The sequence below is a fragment of the Humulus lupulus genome, chromosome 1, assembly GCF_963169125.1.
Source record: "Humulus lupulus chromosome 1, drHumLupu1.1, whole genome shotgun sequence".
Classification (NCBI taxonomy): domain Eukaryota; kingdom Viridiplantae; phylum Streptophyta; class Magnoliopsida; order Rosales; family Cannabaceae; genus Humulus; species Humulus lupulus.
In genome coordinates this window covers 3,575,284-3,593,935 of record NC_084793.1, presented here as the reverse complement: position 1 = coordinate 3,593,935, position 18,652 = coordinate 3,575,284, and the positions used below count along the sequence as shown (strand labels likewise).

General features: G+C 35.0%; 1 protein-coding gene across 1 annotated transcript; it reads left to right on the top strand.

Moving 5' to 3' along the window:
* Positions 1-2,000: 2,000 nt before the first annotated feature.
* Positions 2,001-3,707, top strand: LOC133812981 (dimethylnonatriene synthase-like). The gene is made up of 2 exons (XM_062246834.1): positions 2,001-2,951; positions 3,028-3,707. Exons 1-2 carry the CDS (start codon positions 2,001-2,003, stop codon positions 3,652-3,654), a joined length of 1,578 nt encoding a protein of 525 aa, XP_062102818.1. The 3' UTR covers positions 3,655-3,707.
* The last annotated feature ends 14,945 nt before the right edge of the window (positions 3,708-18,652 follow it).

Here is an 18,652-nt window from a genome sequence, read left to right as displayed (position 1 = left end):
GCAACAGAGAGGATACTACTCATTCAGACTTAGTTTAGCGAGGAAAATGCTCTCAGAATTATATGGAATGGAAATTGCAATGATGGTAGTGAATATGCCTTGAACCTATGTGTTTCAATCAAGTTTTGCATGCTATTTATGTCCATAATACTTACCAAGAGTAACTCAATCACTAGAGTGTGCAAATGCTCCGGCCGTTGAGGGCTTGTTGGCTGGAGCGGAAGGCTAGGATTGGGTCATCTTTAAGGTGGCCCACTTGGGGGTTGATCAGGCTACGAGGCAGGTGCAGCCTGATTCCTAGCCAACTGGAAGGTTGCTTCAAGGGCTGCCATGGCATCCCTCTGACGACGGTCCATCTCCGCCTGTCTCTCGCTCAGCTCTTGGCGCTGGCACTCTATCTCCCTCTGCTGTGATGCCATTATCTCGGCGGTACTCTCCTGATTGGCCCTCAGAGCAGCCAACTCATCTTGCAACACCCCAGTGTTGTCTTCAGGGCCTCAGAGTCCACTTCCTCCTCATCGAACTCCAAATGAGGTTTGTCTTCAGCCATATTTGGGGGAGGAGGCTGGGATGGTGCAGCAGCAGCCTGTCTAGTTTTCTTGGTAGTCTTCGCCATTAGATTTTCTCGGATTCAAGTCTCTCAATGAAAGCACCAGAATGTTTACCCTGATTTTGGTCAACGACACGGAGTCTAGAAAACGACAAGGAAGTAACAAAGAGCTTGAAAAAAATGATCTAATGGAAAGATAAAGAACATAGAGATTTATAGTGGTTCGGCCCCAGTGATTGGTAATGGCCTACGTCCACTTGATACTATTAATAATATTGAGCTCCCAATGTGTGATCAAAGAACTAGGGTTCCTGAGTTTCACGGACCTTAGAAGAAGAGAGAAATACAATGATGGATAATAGTAATATAATTCTTGAAGAAAAAGATCGATCCCCTTCCTTGAGCTATTTCTTGTGTATTTATAGGCTCAGGAAGGGTTACATGAATTAGGAAATAATATCTATCATTAATGATCGGATTTGCAGGTCATAATGAAGAGATATTCTCGGATATCATCACAACTGTACAGATCTTTACATAAATGAACGAAATATATGACCAAGTTGGTCGTATATAAAACTTGATCTTTTTGTGTGGAAATAATGCTGGTCAATAGGCGAGTCGTATCTCTGCTACGTGTCTGCCACGTGTCGGAAATCTTTGCCACGCCATCAACAACTAATTTATGGATAAACATATATATATATAACAATTTTTCTATAGGAATTTTACTTTAAGCTCTACCGGTGGGGCTCTCAGTGTTCTCGACCTTTGAACAGTTTTCGGTGTGATTTTTTTTGTTACTGTGTATATTGTAGTTATTTAGAGCATCGACATGATTTTTAGAAAATTCTAAATAGTTTATAGTACCGAAAATTAGGTTCCAACATGTTGTTACACGCGTGACTAATTTTTTTTATGCGCGTGGAAAACAATATGTTTGAACCTAGTTTTCGGTACTGTAAACTATTCAGAAGTTTATGAAAATATGTAGAATGTTCTAAATAACTATAACATACACAATCATAAAAAAAATCGCTTCGAAAACTATTCATATCGAGAAACTTTGAAAGTTCCACAATAAGACTTATAAGACCGTGTAAAAGAATTTCGCGCATATATATTTTAAATGCAATGAGCCCGTGATTGAAGAGAGTGGCAGATCACTACCACATTGAATAGACAGAGAAGAAAGTGTTAATAATTCTAAACTTAACACTCATAATAAGGGTCAACCCTGCAACCACGTGTGACATACTGTTATTTATTTAAAATTTATAAATTAATAAATTTTATAAATAAAATTATTAAAACGTGTATATATATTTATTAATTTTGAAACATTTTTTTCTAAATAATATTAAAAATTCATTTAAATATATATACATGTACAGAGTACGCACCGTGGTGATTCTCAATATCCATACTTGGCCTTTGAAATCAAACCACCATGGATTTCTCTTCTCTTTTCCAAGCTTTCGTCTTCGTGTCTCTCTTAAGTTTTCTAGTTAATCATATTTCTAAGAGAAAGAACAGTAAAAATGGTGCTAATATTGGTGTCCCTGGACCATCAGGGGCACTGCCAATCATAGGTCACCTCCATCTTCTGAGGGGTCAAGCCCCAGTAGCTCGAATACTTGGAGCCATGGCAGACAAACACGGTCCGATATACTCACTCCGGATCGGCCAACACCAAGTCATGGCGCTGAGTAGTTGGGAACTGGTCAAGGACTGCTTCACCACAAACGACCGAGCTTTGGCAAACCGACCAAGCTTAGCAATGGGGAAGTACTTAGCGTACGACAGTGCTTCTTTTGCTCTTTCACCTTACGGCCAATACTGGCGTGAAATTCGAAAGTTCGTAGACCTTCACCTTCTCTCGACCCATAAGCTAACATCGCTACAATACGTGCTAGTCTCGGAGGTTGACTCGTTTATCAACAGCTTGTTCTATTTTCCAACTCACGATCATGGTGACCAGGTGCCTCTCAGCGAGTGTTTCGAGCAGTTTGCCTTAAATCTCACCGTTAGGCTGATAGCTACAAAGCGCTTTTCCGCGAGCGCTTACGGCGAAGAAACCAGCGAAGCGTGTCGTTTTAGGAATGCGTTGAAAGATGCTTCGTATTTGAGTGGTGTTTTCGTGTGGTCTGATGCTATTTCATGGCTCAAATGTTTGGACATTGGTGGCCACTTGAGCTCCATGAAACGGACTTTTAAGGAATTTGATGTGGTGTTAACGAACTGGCTCGAGGAACATGGTCGAGCTAGATCAGATGACAGCAGTTCCACTGGCGAGAGAGACATCATGGACATGATGTTGTCGTCGACCCTCCTTGCCGAGGACGGTGCCATGACCATGCCTGGTTATAGTCGTGATACTATCATCAAAGCCACGGCCTTGGTATGTTTCGTACTTTATATTACTAATAATAATTATACTATACCGCGCATTGAACATTCTTCTTTTTTTTGGATAGATTTTAATCCTAACGGGGACACAAGGCATATCAGTTACACTAACATGGATCATCTCCTTACTATTGAACAACCCAAGTGTGCTGAAGACTGCCCAAGAAGAGTTAGACAGCCATGTAGGAAAAGAGAGATGGGTTCAAGAATCAGACATCAACTACCTCAAATTCCTCCAAGCCATTGTCAAAGAAACTCTTCGTTTGTACCCACCAGGCCCAGTTACACCACGTGAGGCCACCGAAGATTGTTACGTCGGAGGCCACCATGTTCCGGCGGGTACCCGTTTGATCATCAACACATGGAAGTTGCAGCGGGACCCGCGCATGTGGAGCGACCCTTTGGAGTTTCGACCGGAAAGGTTCATGACGACGAATGCGGATATGAGTTACCGAGATCAATATTTCGAATTCATCCCTTTCAGCTCGGGTCGAAGATCGTGCCCCGGCATGGGACTGGGTTTGGTGGTGGTGCAGCTGGTGCTGGCTCGGTTGGTTCAAGGGTTTGACATGAAAACCAAGGACGACTTGCCAGTGGATATGCGTGAAGGATTGGGCATTGGCTTGCCTAAGCTTACTTCACTCAATCTACTCCTTAGTCCTCGGCTTCCATCACATCTTTATGAGTGTCTTTAAAGCAGTTCTTTTATTGAATAAAACTAATGTATAATAAATTATGAATATTTTGGGTGATCCACCTGCCAATGTTATGGAACTCACTGTCTTTGAATAATGTTATAATAAAATATTCTATGGTACCCAATATTCTCCTATGTTAGCGATACAATAATATTTATTAAATTTGGACAACCATTCTCAATATTATAATGATTATAATTTAATTACAATCGATTTTTGTACAATTAAATTATTTAAAATTAAACATATGTAGAACTCAATTTTAAATTACAATCATATATTAAGTAATGTTCGGCACCTCCTTTGTTCTCCAGCATGGCATAATGGCCACTTTTATGTTCACAAGTCCAGCCCAATAAATAAATATCTGGTCCCATCAATTTAGGTGTCAGATAGAGATTGAACACGTAATCTTTCTTTTCAAAAGAAAAAAAGAAAAGAAAAAACACATTATCTTTAGCATAAATATCTACAACACCATAAATGTATATTATTTTACTAAATCAAAATAATTATTATATCCAATAAAGTTTGGCTTGTTTTTATTGTATTTTGTTAGATGTTTCATTAATCAATTTGCATGATCTTTTATTTTCTTATAAGTATTTATTATAAAGTTTGATTAAAATTAAAAAATATATATAAATATTTAATTATGATGTATTTAAATATTTATTAAAAATAATAATTACATGTGGTTTAACATTAACTAATTAACTAAATTTATATCACAAATAATATATATAAATTTATAAAATATTAATATAAAAATAAGAAAGAAAGAAAGAAAACGGGGTGTGTCATTGCCCTAGTGTCTTAACATTATTGGTGAGACATTGGAGCTCATCTCTAAAATATTGAAGAATTTTTCGTTTAGTTGGGTGTCAGTTTTTTTTTTCTTTTCTTTTTCTTTCTCTCTCCCCGACACTCTCCTCCTCTTCTTCTTCTTCTTATTCTTCTCTCGGCATCCCATGGCAAGGCACCAGACCCAACTACCACCGGCCACCATTTTTAACGCGCGGCAGCTCATCGGTTTTGCTTTGCTCCGACGACCTCAACTGCCAAGCGGCATCGCCCAACTCGCCGTCAATCGTTGGGAATCGCCAGTCAAAGTTTTGGTCCGTCAACTTTGACTGTGTTTTTCGGCCAACTCCGACAACCTCTTGACGATTGGGTGATACCCTTGGAACCAGCGTGGAGAGAGGAACAAAACCCACTAATTCATTCCGGTCAACTCGCCGTTTTTCTTCGGCAAGATTTTGGGTATCTCCACCCTTTGGAAGCGTTCCGGCGACACCGGAGGTCATTTGGGCGAAGAAGCTGTACTTTCGTGATGTACTCATCGAGATGATCGTTTTGATATATGCCATGCTTATATTCGTCGACGTTTCCGATATCGCCACCAACCGCTTTAGTGCACCGCTTGGGTGAGGTTACAGAACTTGAAATTTTAAATATGGTCATATTATATGTCATTGGACACGATTTTTAATAAGGAATGCTATGATGATAATCGTTTGCTCATTTGGTGCACGTAGGAAAAACGTGATATTAAAATCGGACTAAATCATTATAAGATCATTGATAAGCTTAGGAGCGTTGCTTTGGGCTCGGATTAAATTCTAAGGAGGTATCTAAAGAGGTAGGGACTCAACTAGACTATTGGATTTATTTTACTCGTATTAAATTGCATTCAACATATTCCAATTTTGATATTTATAAAATATTTGAAAAATTGAAAACTTAACCTGCATGCTTTCTGATCTGGTCTGAGGGCACTAAGTGCCAAATATATATTTTTGATCACTTATTTATGCAGGTTATGATTTTTGGGTTTATTCAAATATAGCTGTTATGCTGCCCAATTTTCTAAAATATAAAGGGAATATGTTTCTTTCTTTTCATGTTTACCTGCATTTGGTTATACCGATGAGAGCCATAGTGATCATGATTGGTGCACGTTGTTGTTTCACGACCTAATCTCTGTGTCATCATAGGTAGATCAGGTGTCCACTCACCTGTAGGTGTAAAGACCTAGCATCTGTATACAGGAAGTGTTCTGAGCCTCCCCCTTGTGGTGGTTATCAGGTCCGGCTACCCGGTTTAGGATGTCAGATTTTCTATGGTGGGTAACGGGAACTAGGGATCTAGTGGACGGTGTGATGTGCACTTGTAGCTATGCTCTTATGATTATTTGTGGTTTCTCTATTTTGGTTTATACATGATGATGTGTGTTTTGTTTTCAAAGCTAACCATGCAGGGGTTGTATTAAACTTTTAGGTCCTATGCTATTAGTTGTTTTCCTACTGGGCTTTATAAGCTCACCCCCTATCTCTCCCATTCCAGGAGCCTAGTGACGCGAATGTGGAAAAGATGAATTATCGATAGAGCTAATGTATTTAGCCTATTTCTATTTCGTGTCATTGTCTTATCTTTTGAGCATTTTATATGTATTCGACTTCGAATCTAATGGTCAATATATCTGAATGAGCTATGAAATAGTTAGGGATGAGGAATGGTGGATGCTAAGTATTATTTTGGGTGTTTATGACTTATTAAATTTAACTATTTGGTGATTACATAACTGTGAGAATATTATTGTTTTATGTATAATGATAAATGATCATACTTTTATCACTAATATTTTTATATATAATTATATGAGTTATTTCATTATTTTACTTATAATTATAGTATGATTTAATATAAATTAAATGATCATTTATAAAGACTATTTTTCAACGAGGGTCAAAGTTTGACATTTGACTACCCAAGTTATGGATATTACAAATCTGCCACGGCCTAGGGCTCGGGTCGTGACAGTTAGGATTGGTTAAAATACAAAATTCAAGTGTTCTTACGTAAGTTAGGTGTAAAACACTAAATTGTTTCACATATGGAAGATGTAAAATTTGAGTTTCTATTATAGGCATTAAAAAAATTATATTTTTAGCTCTAAAGTGATGATACATTGAGATATCTAAGGATGCTCAAAAGTTTTGGAAGCATTTGGAGATGTTTAAGGTGACTTTTGATAACTTTAACCTGCCTAGGTGGCGTTACATTGCCTAAAATCCTAGGGTCTTGGCGATGCCCAACATTGCCTGCTAGTAGGCGATGACTCATCGCCCGATATGTCTATACAAACACATGTTTTAAGCTCTAAATTATGATGTGTTTAAAAGCTCTAATCCTATTGGTTGAACTTAATGACAGTGTCTACACTATAAAATGACCCTCTTACAATTTTGATAGACTTGATTACTCTCTCAAATCTCTCTCTAACCTCCTTCTCTCTAGCTCTCAAGATCATAAGCTTCTCCAAGAAATTCATAAAAAAAGTGATTGTCTTTGTCAATTTAAAGGCTTGTTCTCAATTCTCATTTCCTACTAAACAAAGCCTCAAACATCCATTAAGGGTCAGCAAATAGAGAATTTGGTTAAAATAGAACTCTAAACTCAATTTTGATGAAGAAAAAATTGAATATAACAACACAGTTTTTAAGTTGAATGATTTTATTTTTGTTCTGAATTGTTAGTTTGATAAATTATTTGTGATTTTAGTTGAGAAAACATTGACCAAAATCAGATTTAGGGTTCTATTTTAATAAAATGAAAGAATAATGTTTTATGTTAGGATATGAGATAACATAAGACAAATTTTTTAAGGTATAAAACTGCCTTTTAATTTTTAAATATAAAAATAACACAATTAATGGCATTTCTAATAGAGATGGGAGGGGAAGCATTTCTATTTTCTTCCTAATTTATGTGGTTCCCTCTAAGTTATCCTATTGTTAAAGTTTAGTAAACAACTGAATAAAATTCATTCCCACACAAATAATTCGTATTCACCCTAATTAAATATGCTAGTAAATGAAAAATCAAGCAAAATAATCACATTAGTTCAATAGCTGAAGACTTCTGAGTTCGATTCAAAAGCTCCATTTCTTCTATATACTTCTTTAAAAACTTATATCCAAACTCGACGAGGGCAACATCTAAAATTTGGACTAGAATCGTTAGTCTAAATTCTTCTATATTATTCTCTCTCCATCCAATAATATTTTGACAGATTGGCAATATTTAAATTTTTTTCATAAATAAAAAAATTAGGGTAGTTTTTCGTGCACCCCTAAAAAGGAACACATCGGTGCACATCCTCTTCAGTTTTTGGCTCGGGAAGTACTTTCGACACAATTTTTTTATGACTGTGTATATTGTAGTTATTTAGAACATCATGTAAATTTTCAAGAAATTTTGAATAATTTACAATGTCGAAAATATGTGTTCAAATAAGCTATTTTTCACGCGCATAAAAAAACAATCACGAGTGTAACAAACTATTTTAACTTTATTTTTCGGCACTGTAAATTATTCAGAATTTCCTGAAAAATTTACAAGGTGCTTTAAATAACTACAATACGCACGACCATAAAAAAAATTGCACTGAAATACTTCTTGAGCCAAAAATTAGAGAGGAGGTGCACCAGGTATTTCCCCTAAATTTTATTGATTGTATTCCCTATTTACAATATGACATGTGCCACAATAATTTTGTAAAGGATTTGAAGATAATATTATAATGAATTTTTCAATGTTAAAAAAATATTATAATGAATTCTTCCCTTGTAACTAAGGTAATTTAGTAATATTAAAAATTTTGTTAACAACTTAAGTTAGTATTTTATATTGATTTTATAATGTTGGGGTAGGAGGTGAGTATTATTCGTAATATAAAGAATATAATCAACTTAGATTTTGTTTAAACATAAAGTATATTTTATATTATATTTAGTATTTAATTATTAAAATATAATTATTTAATACATAAAAATTAAATAATTATCTAAATGAATTTGTTCTTGAGTATTAATTGGATGAAAAAGTATACTCTAAAAGAATTTTTTATTTTAATATTTGATGTCAGAAATCGAATACTTGAGCCCACTTAAGTCTCATTAATAGTGGAGGAACTTCCACTTGAATAGTCTATAAACCACCTCAAAACCAAGTAACACTAATAAATTAAAAATATATCCCTTTACATACAAAATAACATAACATTCATAGAGTTTTTTTGTTTTTGTTTGAAAAATAAATAAATTATTTATTGATATTATGTGGCTAAATTTTGTTGACACACAACTACAAAAAACGAGCCCTAAAAGAATGTTTTTAGGGCTCGCATTACGAGTCCTTGCGAGCCATAAAAAAATTTATTTTTAAAATATTAATTGATAGCCAAAGCTCCCGCTGAAGCTCCGACGTTAACGTCGGCTCCACCACCCCACGGTGGTGGTTCGGAAAAATGATGACTGGACATTGAAACCCAAGTCTCGGGGAGTGTCGTGGTGGTAGTGATTCTTCTTGGAAAGGCCTAGAATGGCCAGATTTGAACTATGATTTGTCGGACCTCCATGGATTTTGGCGAATGTCGACTTCCAATTCCGATGGACATTGAGTTCAATCCTTTAGTGGGTTTTGATGTCCAAAGCACAAGGAATGTACTAGTGGTGGCGTTTGGGTCGAGGTGGCTTGAGGCGCTCGGAAAACACTCGGAAGTGTTTGGGAAACATAGCACCACCGCGACTTCGAAGGACTCTAGGCGGCGGAGGGCGGCGCGTGAGAGGATGGGCTCGCGGGGGTCGAAGGTCAGCGACTTCTGCGTCCAATGAGGTGGCATGTGTTGATGGGGGATGGCGGCAGGGCAGCAGTTGGGGCCTCGTACTGACATAGGCAGGAGAGAGTTCTAGAGGGAAAGAGACTGCTCATTTTTTTCTTCTTCCTTTGTGTGTGCTGATGAGAAATGATGCCCCAATATAGCCCAATTCGAAAATGATAGAAATTTTTGTCATTTTTACTTAAAAGTATTTATGACACGCTTTGGGAGCCCTTAATACTATTTCAGGACACCCAAAATGAGCCTTAAAAGTCACAACTCATTTTACACTTAAATTTTCTATTCAGGTTTTTTAGGACCCACATATGTTTTTAGGACACTCATTACGAATCCTAATATGTGTTTTTAATGACTCTCAATGAGTGTCCTAAAAAATCTAAGAACTTTTGTTAAAAAAAATTCAAACTTTTAGGACACACATCAATTTTTAGGGCGCGCACTGCGTGTCCTAAAAGAAATTCTTTAAGGACTCTGAATGAGTGTCCTAAAAAGTACATGAGTTGTTTTTAGGGCTCGCATCTAGGTGAGTGCCCTAAAAAAAATGTACTAAAAGACTATTTTTGTAGTAGTGATATCAAAGTAGTAATGATGGAGACTTTAAATATTTCTAGCCACTGAAAGGATCAAAATTATTTCAAATTTAGAGACAACTCATTCAAAAAAATAATAATAATAAAACCAACAGATATCAATTTTTTCTTAGTCTTTTTTTTCACATTTATTATATTATTTTCATTATTTTATATATTATTATATCTAATCATTTCATATTTTTCTAAAAAAATATTATGTATATACATAATTTTTTTCTCTTAAAAATTAGAAGAGGAAAAAGAGAGAGTTAACATAGTAAGAAAACACAAAATCATATTATTTTTAATGTAATGAGAAATAAGTTAGTGTTTTTATAAGATGGTCACTACATAATATGCCTCTTGGCTCTTTTCACTTCGCTATTTTTTTTTTTTATAAATTTAATTAGGCAATTTAATACATCTGTGGATCGATGCACCAACCTCTAAAGCAAAAATCACACAATTGAATAACTAAATAATAAAGATTATTAAAAAAATATCTGTTCTTTTTCCTAAAAAAGTACTATTTTTGTTTGTTTGTAATTATTAAAGAAATAAACTACTAGAGCATGTCAAAAAGTTGGTGCCACAGTGGGTTTAACGCATCTTAAAAAAAATATATGTATTTTTTTAAAAGCACGTAACATCAATAAATATTATTTTTTATTTATGATATCATAAATAATTATTATAATTTAGTAATTGATAATTAATGACAAACATACATCTTTTTTTGTTTATTTATTTAATCTTGGAGTAAAGAATTTGAAGTGGTATTTACGACATAAATACTTAATATTTTACACTTGTTATAATTAAATATCCAATATTTTATTTTTACGACAAAAATATTCAATATTCAATATATGTAAAAGATAAATATCTAATATTTTTTCTTTGTGGCAAAAATACATAAAGTTACTAAAACATTACTTTGTCAGTACCTTCTATGTTAGAACTATTAAGCATATTGACTAGAGGAATTTACATGAAATATGGGAAAATTCAACAAAATTTGATATATATGGCTTTTTTTTTTGTGTGCATTTTTTATGGTTTTTTTTTTATTGTTTTCCTTTTTTATGGGTTTTGTTTTCCCATATTTATCAAAATATTGCTTCTGTATCCCATATTTTTTTTTGTATAAGTTTATTTATTTTATATGTGCATTTTTGCGACGTAATTTCTGTCTTTATTTTTATTATTATTATTATTATTATTATTATTATTATTATTATTTTTGTAAACATTTTTGTAAGAAAATGCTAATTCAGTGGTTACAACACCATTCTTACTAGATGGCCCGCAAAAGTTGACCACATAAGTATCATTGTACACAGACTGTACACCATACCCATTGCTTTCTATGTACCACTTTACAAAGTTATAGAACAGAGACCCGTCTGAGGTGATTCCTGGACCTGTTGATCGAGCCCCGATAGGATTGTTGTTTGGGTTCGCAAGGCTCCATGCGTAACCAAGGTAAGGCAATCCCAGTTGTGGTCGTTGACGACGTAGTTCTGCAACCAGTGAGAGAAATCCCCGAGTCGGTACTCTCTGTAGCTGCGGCCGGAGATGGCTTGGCCGAGGCCTTTGTTGGTGATGAGAAGAGCGAAGACGAGCGAAGACAGTGAAACCGATGAGACCCAATATCATCAAAAACATCAGGAAGAGGTAGGTGTAGAGAAGCGAGTTGATTCTGCAACAAGCTACGACCAACCCCAGAAGCGAGACCACGAAGAAGAAGGCGCTGAGGAGGAGCAAAGGGTTCTGGAGTGCCTTCTCGCAATCGGTGCCGCTGTGGAGTCGGAGGTAGATTGCTGTGGCGATTGCTGCTGCTCCGGCGAGTAGGGTGCATGCGTTTAGGAGACCCACTACGGTGTTGCTTACGCGGAACATTGTGGTCGAGTTTTGAGGAATTAAGGTTGGAGTTTCAGAGAGAGAATGATCGAAGAAGAGAAAGACAGGGATGAGATGAGGGAGAGTGTTTGTTGGGATTGGGATTGGGAATGGTAACTGTTTTTTTAATGATTTGTGTAACCGGTTACAACTATAAAAATAATTTTTATTTTAATAGGGGTAACCGGTTACCTCCTCCTCTTCTTCTTCTTCTTCTTTATTGGATGTATTCTGATCTGTTTTTTTTTTCTTCCAAATCTATCAGTAACCAGTTACAATTCACTTAAGTACTTGCCACGACAGTTAAAATTGATAGTAGTAACCGGTTACTGCCACATTACTAAAAATTCTAAATTGATAATCGTAACTAGTTACAGTGAGGTTTGAAAAAAATAATCAAATTTAAAAAAATAATCAATTGCTATGGTACCTGGTTGCATAGTCAGGTGTCAAAACAAAATCAAATCTAAACAAAAGAATCTAAATTAATCGCTATTGTAACTGGTTACACCTAGGTTTAAAAAAATCTGATATGAATAAAATGATTCAAGCGACATGGTACCTGGTTACTTAAACAGATTTGGAAAAAAAAACCCAGAAAAATCAAAAGTTTTGTTTGCTTGTTTTTTTATTTCTTGTACTTGTATTCTAAATAAATTTTGTAAACCTATCGATACATTTTTTTTAGCAAATGTTCTAGTTCTATTTCTTTAAATAATTAATAAACACATAAATATTTATGTCGTTTGGCTGCTAAACCTATATCCAATTGATCTAAACATCCAGAGAAGAACCTTTTGACAACTTTTGCCATTTTCAACCAAAAATACTAATTAGCTAACCTAAACTTTCATATGTTAAAAGTACCATAAAATATTCAACTACCTAGCTTTTTATACTACCCTAGTCTACACTAAATAATAGCAGTCAACTTTTCTTAAGTACATTTCTTATATCAAATCAAATATGAAGTCAAGTACCCAGTTACTTAAACAGATTTAGAAAGAAAGAAAAACCTAGAAAAATCAAATATGAAGTCAAGTACCTGGTTACTTAAACAGGTTTATAAAGGAAAAAAAACCCAGAAAAATCAAATATGAAGTCAAGTACCTGGTTACTTAAACAGATTCAGAAAAAAAAAACCCAATAAACAGATTTAGAAAAAAAAAACCCAGAAAAATCAAATATGAAGTTCAAAATCAGATGTGAAAAAGAAGAAAAAGAATAAAACTAGATTTGAAGAAAGAAAAAGAAGAATAAAAAAGACCGAAGAAGAAGAAGAAGAAGAAGAAGAAACAAAGAAAGAAGAAGAAGAAAAAGAAGAAAGAAAGAAAAAAGAAGAAGAAGAAAATCAGTTCGTCGTCGTCGTCGGAGGCAGCGGCGGAGGTAGCATCGCCGGAAGAAATCTGAGGAGAGATCGTGAGGAAGAAAATAAGAAATGAGGAAGAAATGGGGAGGAGAAAAAAAGAAATGAGATGAAGAGAGAGAGAGATCGTGAGGAGAGAAGAGAAAATAAAATATGGTAATTTATTTACCATATTTTAAACTTTTTTTCCAAAACTTACCATATTTTGTACAATTATTTTTTTTCCCATAAATTTAGAAACTATATATATTTTTCCCATATTTATGTAAACTTCTCTATTGACTAAGCAATCATTTTTCACTCTGTAATCAGTTTATTTCATATTTATTTTTTAAAATATTTTAAATTAGAAAAATGAATTGAAAAGACATTTTAAATTAATAACAATTTAAAAGATACATATTTTGATAACAAAAATACTTAAATTACAGAGTGATACATATCCGATGAGTTAACACTTAACAACTCTAACAGAGGAAGTATTGAAAAAAATAATGTTTTAAAAACTTTATGTATTTTTGCCGCAAAGGAAAAAGATTATGTATTTATCTTTAACATATAATGAACATTGAATATTTTTACTGTAAAAATAAAAGAATATGTATTTAACTATAATAAGTGTAAAATATTGAGTATTTATGCCACAAATATCCCTAATTTGAATAATAAAAAATTAATTTTTATATATTCTCAATAAATATTAAATAAATTCTTGATTTTTTTTGCTTAATTTACATCTTGTGTATTAAAACATGATTACAAATATTAGGCTAATATAGTATTAACTTATTTTTTATTCTAAATTTGACGCAACCTTTACATCTTATATTAATTAAAGAAAGTCTTACGAGTTATTATCATTGTATCAATGCATGTGTTGGAGAATCAAAAGCGGGGCATGATAATTTGGTTACCTTAGGTGAAAATCCTCATATATATATATATAATAAATATATATAGGTACTACTACTACCACCACCCAAGCAAAGATGTGGACGAGAAGAAAACTTACTTGGTTGTTGAATATTTGTCCCTTATATAGTCGACAAAGAGTATTTTCTTTATGATCAATATCATCATCATCAACTGTTGGATGTTGGAACTTATAATATATATGAGTATGAATTATTAAAAAGTAGAAAATGTGCTTTTATGACTCCTTAGAGGAAGAGTCCTATATTGGTTTAGAATACTTTTTTGTAAGAGTATATAGAATGTGGACTTCAGCCTTGGGGTTGTGCCCCAAGGGGTACCCACTTTTGTGGGAGAGGGAGGAGTCACACAAAGGCTCACCTGACCACCACATGCGCGCGCGCCGCCGCCGTCCGACCGACCAAGCTTATTATTCTTTCTAAAAAAATTATTTATTAAAATATTTTTTATTTAATAAAAACGTAGTTAATAAGTGGTAAACTGAAGACTTAATCTCTTCAGATTTTTTAGGATTTCAACTGCCATGCATCTCCCACGTTTTAATAAAACGTCTTTATTCCCGTTAATTAAAATCCAATTTTTTCTTTAAAAAGGACGATTACTTTTCAGAACGACAAATCTCTTTTCAGGAAAAATAACTCTCTTTACGATTAAAAATCCGAGCAGTAGTATCATTAAGGGTGTGGTATACGACGGTTCTCTACGGTGCAGTGGAGGTCCGATCACAGTTTAGACTGGGCTGTTTTATCCTGGGGACGACGGGGCTGATAGTCTGCTTGCACGAATTCTGGGCAGTGCCGCGAACGTCTTAAAGAGAGCGACCTAGTCCGCGACTCAACCCAGACAATCATTCGGTAATTTCGTTCCTTTTTTATTTCTGCAGCAACTTTGTACAACAATTTTAAGACGTTTAGTTTCTGCCATGACTACCGATGATAACTCTGGTGTTGTTGACATAAACAAACCATTTCGTTTTGAGGGTAACCACTTTAAAAGATGGAAACAGAAGATGTTATTTTTCCTCACAATCAAAAAGGTTAACACATCTCTCACTACTGATAAGCCTACTGTATCTGAAAAGGATGACAACGATGAAAAAGAGAAACAAACTAAGGCTTTAGATGCTTGGGTCGAAAATGATTTTTTATGCAAAAATTTCATTCTCAATGGTTTATCTGATGACTTGTATGACTATTATAATTTTGACCAAAATGCTAAGGAAATTTGGGACGCGCTGCAAAAGAAGTATGACACTGAGGAGGCTGGAACCAAGAAGTACGCTGTCAGTCGCTACCTCAAATTTCAAATGACCGATGACAAGTCAGTGGAAGCCTAATCTCATGAACTTCAGAAAATCGCTCATGAAATAATTTCTGAAGGTATGTCTTTAGATGAACAATTTCAAGTTGCTGTGATTATTGACAAACTGCCCCCTGCATGGAAAGATTTTAAAAAATCTCTCAGGCACAAAACAAAAGAATTTTCACTAGAAAGTCTGATCACTCGCCTTCGTATTGAGGAGGAAGCTCGTAAACAGGACCAGAAAGAAGAAGTGCTTGTTGTATCCAGCAACAACAACACTAACAAAAGGTCCACTGCGGTTCTGAAACCCAATGGGAAAAATTTCAAAAATCAGAATCGAAAGCAGAACTCAAACCGCAACAATCAACCTCGGAACAATACTCAGAATTGGAACCATCAAAGGAACCAAAACAGACAGCAGCAAAACCCCCCTAATAATAAGAATGAACCTGCTCCATTTCTGTGCTTTGTTTGCAACAGACCAGGTCATATTGCACGCAAGTGCAGGAACAGGCCAAGCTCTGCTCCGCAGGCTAACCTGACAACTGAAGAGCCTTTCACGGCTATGATATCTGAGATCAACCTTGTTGGTGGATCAGAAGGGTGGTGGGTAGACACTGGCGCTTCTCGCCATGTTTGCTATGATCGGAATATGTTTAAGACATATACTGCTGCTACTGAGGATAAGAAAGTGTTGCTGGGAGATTCGCACACTACGATTGTTGCTGGTATTGGTGATGTGGAATTAAAGTTTACCTCTGGAAGAACTGTGATTCTTAAGGAAGTCATGCACACTCCAGAGATGAGAAAGAATCTGGTCTCGGGCTACCTTCTCAACAAGGCGGGGTTTACACAGACTATAGGGGCTGATTTGTTTACTTTAACTAAGAATGGGATATTTGTAGGGAAAGGGTATGCAACTGAGGGAATGTTTAAATTGAATGTTGATGTCAATAAAGTGAATGCTTCTGTTTATATGTTGTGTAGTTTTAATACTTGGCATGCTAGACTCTGTCATGTTAACATGCGCATAATCAAGAATATGAGTAGTTTAGGCATAATTCCTAAATTATCTTTAAATGATTTTGAAAAATGTGACTATTGTAGCCAAGCTAAGATCACAAAAACACCCCATAAATCTGTGACTAGAGAAACTGAGCCTCTAGATTTAATTCATTCTGATATCTGTGAACTTGATGGGACGTTGACCAGAAATGGAAAACGTTATTTTATCACTTTTATTGATGACTGTTCTGATTTTACATATGTGTACTTGATGAAAAATAAAAGTGATGCTCTTGATATGTTTAAATCTTTTGTGACTGAAATTGAAAATCAATTTAATAGAAAGATAAAGAGATTTCGTAGTGATAGAGGCACTGAATATGATTCGAGCATGTTTGTTGATTTTTATAACTCACATGGAATTATACATGAAAGAACTACACCATACTCACCTGAAATGAATGGCAAAGCCGAAAGGAAGAATAGAACATTTACTGAATCAATTGTTGCTATTTTGCTTAATTCTGGTGCTGCATCTTATTGGTGGGGAGAAATATTATTGACTGTTTGCTATGTGCTTAATAGAGTTCCAAAATCAAAAAGCAAAATTTCTCCTTATGAAATCTTGAAAAATAAACAACCAAACATCTCTTATTTTAAAACTTGGGGTTGTTTAGCATATGTTAGAATTCCTGATCCTAAGAGGATAAAATTGGCTAGTAGAGCATATGAATGTGTGTTTATTGGCTATGCTGTTAATAGTAAAGCATATCGATTTTTGATTTGAAAGACCATGTTATTTTGGAATCAAATGACGCTGATTTTTATGAACATAGATTTCCATTTAAATTGAGAAATAGTGGGGGTGCATCATCTAGTAACATGCCTGTGATTAGGGACATTGAGCATCATGAGGGGAATGAAACTGAACCTAGAAGAAGTAAAAGAGCTAGAGTCTCTAAAGACTTTGGTTCTGATTTTTGTGCATATACTTTAGAGGAGGATCCTTCGAACCTCCAAGAAGCTATGACCTCATTAGATGCTGACCTGTGGCAAGAAGCCATTAATGATGAAATGGACTCTCTTGAGTCTAACAAAACCTGGCATTTAGTTGATTTACCTCCAGGATGTAAGACAATAGGTTGCAAATGGATTCTGAAAAAGAAATTGAAACCTGATGGTACTGTTGATAAGTACAAGGCACGTCTTGTTGCCAAAGGTTTTAGACAGAGAGAAAATGTAGATTTCTTTGACACATACTCACCTGTCACAAGGATAACATCTATTCGTGTGCTTATTGCTTTAGCTTCTTTACATGATCTTGTTGTGCACCAAATGGATGTTAAAACTGCTTTTTTAAATGATGAATTAGAAGAAGAGATTTACATGGACCAACCTGAGGGATTTGTGATCCATGGTCAAGAACATAAAGTGTGCAAATTAGATAAATCTTTGTATGGTTTGAAACAGGCACCTAAGCAATGGCATGAAAAGTTTGACAATCTAGTTATCTCACATGGTTTTAAAGTGAATGAAAGTGACAAATGCATTTATTATAAATCTGAGAATGACATTTGCACCATCATATGTTTATATGTAGATGACTTGCTTATTTTTGGTTCGAACTTACATGTCATAAATGATGTAAAATTTGTGCTATGTGAAAACTTTGACATGAAAGATCTAGGAGAAGCGAATGTGATCCTTGGTATAAAGATCACTAGGTTTGAAAAGGGAATTTCTTTGGATCAATCTCATTACATTGAGAAGATTTTAAAGAAATACAATTACTTTAACTGTAAACCTGCGTGTACACCCTATGATCCCAGTGTAAAGCTATTTAAGAACACTGGTGATGGTGTAAGACAAACAGAGTATGCGAGCATCATTGGCAGTCTTAGGTATGCCACTGATTGTAATAGACCCGACATTGCCTATGTTGTGGGACTATTGTGCAGGTTTACTAGTAGACCTAGTGTTGAGCATTGGCATGCTATAGAAAGGGTCATGAGGTACCTTAAGAGAACTATGAACCTTGGATTGCATTATCAAAAGTTTCCCGCTGTCCTTGAAGGATATAGCGATGCTGACTGGAACACCTTGTCAGATGACTCCAAGGCAACCAGCGGCTATATTTTTAGCATAGCTGGTGGACCTGTTTCATGGAAGTCTAAAAAACATACTATTATGGCTCAATCTACAATGGAGTCAGAAATGATAGCACTAGCTACT

Bases quoted from the DNA above. Each gene is read 5' to 3' on its own strand.
- LOC133812981 (XM_062246834.1), top strand. From the start codon at position 2,001: ATGGATTTCTCTTCTCTTTTCCAAGCTTTCGTCTTCGTGTCTCTCTTA. The intron at 2,952-3,027 runs GTATGTTTCGTA...TTTTTTGGATAG, and splicing joins TCATCAAAGCCACGGCCTTG to ATTTTAATCCTAACGGGGAC.